Source organism: Hydra vulgaris, chromosome 10, assembly GCF_038396675.1.
Source record: "Hydra vulgaris chromosome 10, alternate assembly HydraT2T_AEP".
Classification (NCBI taxonomy): Eukaryota; Metazoa; Cnidaria; class Hydrozoa; order Anthoathecata; family Hydridae; genus Hydra; species Hydra vulgaris.
The window spans coordinates 51,459,994-51,465,993 of record NC_088929.1 but is presented as its reverse complement, the minus strand read 5'-3'; the positions used below and the strand labels follow the sequence as shown (position 1 = coordinate 51,465,993).

The 6,000-nt window shown below is 29.5% G+C and overlaps 1 protein-coding gene across 1 annotated transcript in view; it reads right to left on the bottom strand.

Moving 5' to 3' along the window:
* Window positions 1–1,725: 1,725 nt before the first annotated feature.
* LOC100213566 (protein spinster homolog 1) overlaps window positions 1,726–6,000 on the bottom strand; it is a 51,051-nt gene continuing 46,776 nt past the window's right edge. Inside the window, exon 10 of the mRNA XM_065808276.1 lies at window positions 1,726–2,247. Coding sequence (XP_065664348.1) covers window positions 1,963–2,247 — 285 coding nt within the window. The 3' untranslated portion in view covers window positions 1,726–1,962. The remainder of the gene's footprint in view (window positions 2,248–6,000) is intronic.

The following is a 6,000-nucleotide window of genomic DNA, read 5'->3' as shown; positions in this document are numbered from 1 at the left end:
ATCCTTTGTAAAATTTTGATGACAAGCAATAGCTTGTCATCAAAATTGTTAGCTAACTAGTTTTTTAATTGTAACATCTAGAATTTTTAATGCTTCGATATTTAATAAATCCTTTGACTTCTAAGAGTAATTGAAAAAGCCAATCAGTCTTTATAAATAAGTGTCTTCTCAATATGTCTAATTAAGGCATTTAAGTCAACGATTTACGATTAACAATGTGTTAAACGACCTATTTAATTTAATGATTTAACTGACAAAATTTTTAGGAGTTTTTATGGAAGAAAATCTGTCTTGAAAAACACACCAATAATATTTTTAATAAAGTTGCAAAAAACATTGGAATTCTATAAAAATCTTGAGGTATTTTAAACAAAAAGTAATTAATACAATTACATTACTCTTTTATTCAGTCATTTCAATTTTGCAAATATTATATGGGGAAGTACACATAAAACTAAACTTAAATCTCTTTATCGGCATCAGAAACACGCAGCTCGCATAACAAATTTTAAAAATCGTTTTTCGAACTCTGAACCGCTTTTTAAAAAAATGGACGCCTTAAATGTTTATCAACTAAATGTATTTAATGTTTTGTGTTTTATGTACAAATGTAAAGAACTTATGTCCCCCGATGATTTTTGTAAACCTTTACAAAATTAAACCCCAAAATAAATATAACCTACGTAATTATAGCATTTTAGAAAAACCTTTTTGCTATATTAAACAAGCTCAACCTTGTATATCTTATCATGGATCTTTTCTCTGGAATTAAATAGTACGGCCTAATTTTGTTTTTTCATCTAAATTGACCTATTCCTTTTTCAAGCATCTAAAAACATCTTTTTTCAATAAAAAATATTCTTGATTTAAAAAAAAATATTTTTAGTCGATATAATGCATATTGAATTGTTATGTTTTATTTTGAGTTTCACTTCTGAAGTATGTAGAGTATTAAATTTATGATATATAATTAGTGATTATATATTCTCGGTATATATTTATTTTATATAGTATTTAGATGTTTTTATTGTAGAGGAAAATAGAGTTTTGTTAAGGGCTTCGTGATAAGGTCATTACGATCTCCTTGAAGTCTTTCCCGTATAATATTATAAATCTTAATGTAAATATTATACGGCAAACAAAAACAAAATCATCGCGTCCGATGTATCGAACACGATGAGTTTTTGGTAAAACGTCATAACCGAACAATAAAGAACTCTTTGGTAAAGGTATCGGAAGGTAATCCTAAAACGTGACCGCAAAATCGAATTTTTTTGCTAAACGCGTAAGCCAACATTCTTCTACCAAGTACTCTCATTTGTGTTGATTTATAATCAGTCTTCACATCAATTGACAGTGTTGTCAATTAATGTGAAGACTTGATGGTTTCTACTATGTTATATAATTTATTTCACTTTCTATTTAACGTCCATATTTCCACAGTCTTGTGGTTTCTTTTAATTTTTAAATAAGTTGTGAAGTTTTTTTTACAACCAGATACACTTCCTGGTGTAAGACTGTTTTCAGATCAGGACTGAGAGTTCATCTTGTGACACTATCAACAAATTTCTTATCAATCTTGAAAAAAAAAATTAAATATAACTAGACAATCAAAAAAGAATACAAAAATATAGAAATTAAAAGAGTTTTTTAAATTAATACTTTTTTTATATTAAATTTTTTTCAGAATTTTTTAATTGTACAATTTACTTTAATAAACAAGCATTTTTATAAACTTTAAATTTTTAACTTTTAAAAAACAATATTTTATTTGTAAAAACGTATAAAACAATATTATAACAATATTATAGGATATAAATTAAACTTCAAAAAAATAAAATAAAAATAAACATCGAAAAACATTCGCACTAAATGCGATTTTTACAAGAAATTAAACTTTTATTGAATAAAAATTTAACTTATTTCAATTATTATTTCTTGTGAAACAACTAAAGGTTTGTTTCAAACAACCAGGGGTTTGTAATCATCTTGCGATTCGTCGCCGTTTACCAATAAATTAGGAAAACTTGCATTTGAGGTATTACTATAATATTCTTTATAAATTTCAGTTTTTATTTCCTTTTCAGCCTTCATTTTATCTTCTTCGACATAGCGCGAGCATATTAGATAACATGCTGTACCAAAACAACACAAAAATGGCGTTATGTACAAACTGTATAGGAGTCCTCGTTGCATTCGAATCGCATTTGAATCGTCTGGGTGAGCTTTTGTGTACGCATCAGAAATCTATATAAAATTTTAAATTAAAAAAAAAAATTAGATACAAATATATATATCTTTACAAAAAAACCCAGTGAACTTTCGCTGGGAGTTCACTGGAAATCTTAAAGATCACTGAGTGCGCTGGGTTTTCAGTAAAATTTACTAGAAACGATAGATTTCGCTCGAATTCCACTGGGTTTCCAGTGATCTAAAACTTCGCTGAAAGTTAACTGGGTTTTTGCTAAATACCTTGCCGTTTTACTAAATACCTTGCCGTATTTCCAGTTATCAAAAACGTTGCTGGATATGAAATAAAACTTTTAATATTTGGATAATATTAAGTTAACCTTTTTTTTGTATCTGTAGTAGTGCTGAGCATTATTTTGACCAATCCGGATTACAATTATTTAATCCGAATTTCGGATCAATCCGTTTAATCCGGATTCACGGATCCAATCCGTCGATTCGGATTCAATCCGTTGATTCGGATTTCGAATCCAATCCGGCTTCATTGTTTTTGAGATAATCAGCTATTTTTTCATTATTATCAAGTATCAACCTAAATAATTCGAATTACGATCTCAGATCTATTGACAATCGACTCAATATAAGACCCCTAATAGCAAATACACCAGGGTTTTCGAGTTTTTCACAATTTATTATTAGATACCCACCTATGAGGTAGGAACTAGGAATTAGAAAGTAGCAAGTAGGTATTTACTATTTTTATTAATAAAAAAAGGAGATGTTATGTGCTTATTTGTATGCAATTCATAGCCAAATCTAACCTCATGTGGTTTTAAAATAAAAAGTCAAAGGTGTTAAAGTTTATTTTATTGATTTTTCTAATCAATTAATATATTTTTTTCATTTTTCAAGTTATTTTTAAAAAGTATATGTATGTCCCATCTTGTAATATAGATAATATATAACATGGGTTTTTAATCAAAATTATTAGGAGGTCCCAAACCCAACTCCCAAGTTGTATCATACAACTGAATAAAAGGTCTGATACTTACTTCTAAGCAGAGTACTTACCTACATCTAATATCATCTTTCAGTAGTTTTCAAAAAAATCGGGGAAAATGGGAATTTTTACGCAAAAACAGTTTTCGATAAAATTGATTTTAATTTTTTTATATGGTTGTAACTCAATGTAAATACTTTAAATTTTCACCAAATGTTTATATTAGTGTTGAGTTTTTTAAATTTTATATTTAATTTTTCCAAGTATATTTTTTTTTGAATAAACCAGATTTATATCATAATCCGGATTTGGTATTTTAATCCGGATTAAACGGATTGTTACTTTTGTTTCAATCCGGATCAATCCGGATCGGTAATCCGGATATAGATTGATCCGGATTTTGTGCTCAGCACTAATCTGTAGTGTCCGTTTTTATTATTATAAATTTTACTCAAACTCCAAAAGCAAACATCGGTATGTTGTTTCACTTTTCTTCGCTTAATAAAGCGAATGCATGTTTATTTAAAATATATAAGTTAATAATATTAATAATAAATGTCTTTATTATAAAATATTATAAATAATATATAGTATCATATAGTGTTGTATATATAGTATAATAGTAGCTATAGTATAATACAGTACTATATATGCAATACTGTATTTTTATATAGTATCACTAAATGATATTATATAATATACAGTACTGTATATATTAAATTTTCATATATATACAGTATAATATTTAGTATGTACATATATGTACAGTATAATATTGTCATAACATACAGGGTGGATGCTCGAAATCTGGACAATTTTAAATTTGCCAGCATTTTTTTGTTTTTAAATTTTATGTTGCGAAATTCAAACATTAATCAAAACAAACATTGTACTCTCGGGGAAAAAAAAAAAAAATTGCAAATTTAGCACATCATGTCAAAGGAATATGACCGTAGAGTTGCAGTGGATGAGTCCCTCCGCGCCGGGCACTCTGTCCCAGAGATTATAAAATGGTTTGGCTTCCCAAAAAGCACAGTTTATGATATTGCAAAGAGGTTTAATGATGGTGTAGAGTCTGTAGAACGAAAAGAAAAGACTGCTCACAAACCAATCAGGAATAAGGCCTTCATCAGCAGAGAAGACAAACCAATCAGGAATAAGGCCTTCATACAACATGAGAAGAGTGATCTGTGATGACCTTAGGTACAAGTCCTATGTCCTGAAAGTCAGGCAGATGCTGTCTGCTTCAATGAAGGAGAAGAGAGTGGCTAAGTGTTCCGTTCTTTTAGCATCAATAAAACATGAAGCTTCCGGTAAACTTCGTTTTTTCAGCGATGAGAAAATTTTTACTGTGGATGCCAAAGTGAACAGAAGAAATGACAGATGGTTAACTCAAGACCAAGAAGATGTCCCAGTGATTGGTCAGACAAAATTTCCAGCCTCTGTCCATGTTTTTATGTCTGTTTCCAACAAAGGCCATGTCATGCCACCACACTTCTTCCTGAAGGGCCAAAATGTCAACAAAGAAGTCTACTTGGACCTTCTGAATAAGGTGGTGAAACCTTCGATGGACAAGTGTTCCAATGGTAGGCCATATGTGTTTCAGCAAAACTCAGCTCCTGCTCATACCTCCAATTTGGTACAGGGTTGGCTTGAAGAGAATCTCCCTATGTTATGGTCGAAGCACTTTTGGTCTCCAAACTCACCAGATCTCAATCCATTGGACTATTATGTCTGGGGCACTTTAGAACGTGAGACCAATAAATCAAGTCACAATACTGTTGAATCTCTAAAGCGAACAATTACTACTGCAGCTGCCAACATGTTGGCCAATGAGGTGGAGCACACCTGCTCCATGTTCAGGAAGCGTATCGAGCAAGTCATTGAAGCTAAAGGCAGCTGGATTGAGTGAAACGAAAGCTCTTATATGTGTACATTACTGTTTAAAATTTCAGAAATAGCTTTGAAACTAATACTTTTATTGTAATTTTTATTTTGTGTCAAAAAAGTCCAGATTTTGAGCATCCACCCCGAATATGTACTGTCATAACATATTGTCATAACATATATGTACAGTATAACATTTTCATATATGTACAGTATAATATTTTCATATATGTACAGTAAAATGTACAGTATAATATGTATAATATTTTAGTTACTGATGTTTCTAGATACTATAATATTCGACTTATCAAAATGATTCATTATTATAAGCCGAATATCATAGTATCTATAAGTCGAATATCTATAAATATCACAATATTATTACTAAGACACATTACATTATTTTCATTATGTTTAGTTTAATATATTATCATATATTTTCATTTATGCTACGGTAAGATATAATATGCCTACTAATACTTAATTAATATCCTTAATAATTAAACTCCATTATCAATGTTGAAACTGTTTATTCAATTCAGGATATTGGAATCACCATGTGATATGAAGAATGGATGGAATCACAATCTTTGATACGAAGTTCTCTAATCACTGCTCTCGTATTTCAAGCATAGCATACTCTCGCATTTACTTACTTTTAAAATCCTTCATCTCTAACAATTCTTAATTTTTGTTAAAAGCTTACAAACTTTATGTGCAGCCTGTATTAGAATCTTGCACCCCAGTCTGGAACCCTAATCTTTTAAAAAATTAAATCTGATCTTTATATTATCAAATTGTGTATAATCTCGTTGATTTACCATTTTTAGATTTTTTTACTTTTTCCAATTCAAAATATTTTACTAGAAGCCATTCACATAAATTTACTCCACGTTATTAATACATTAATGATACTATAGGAT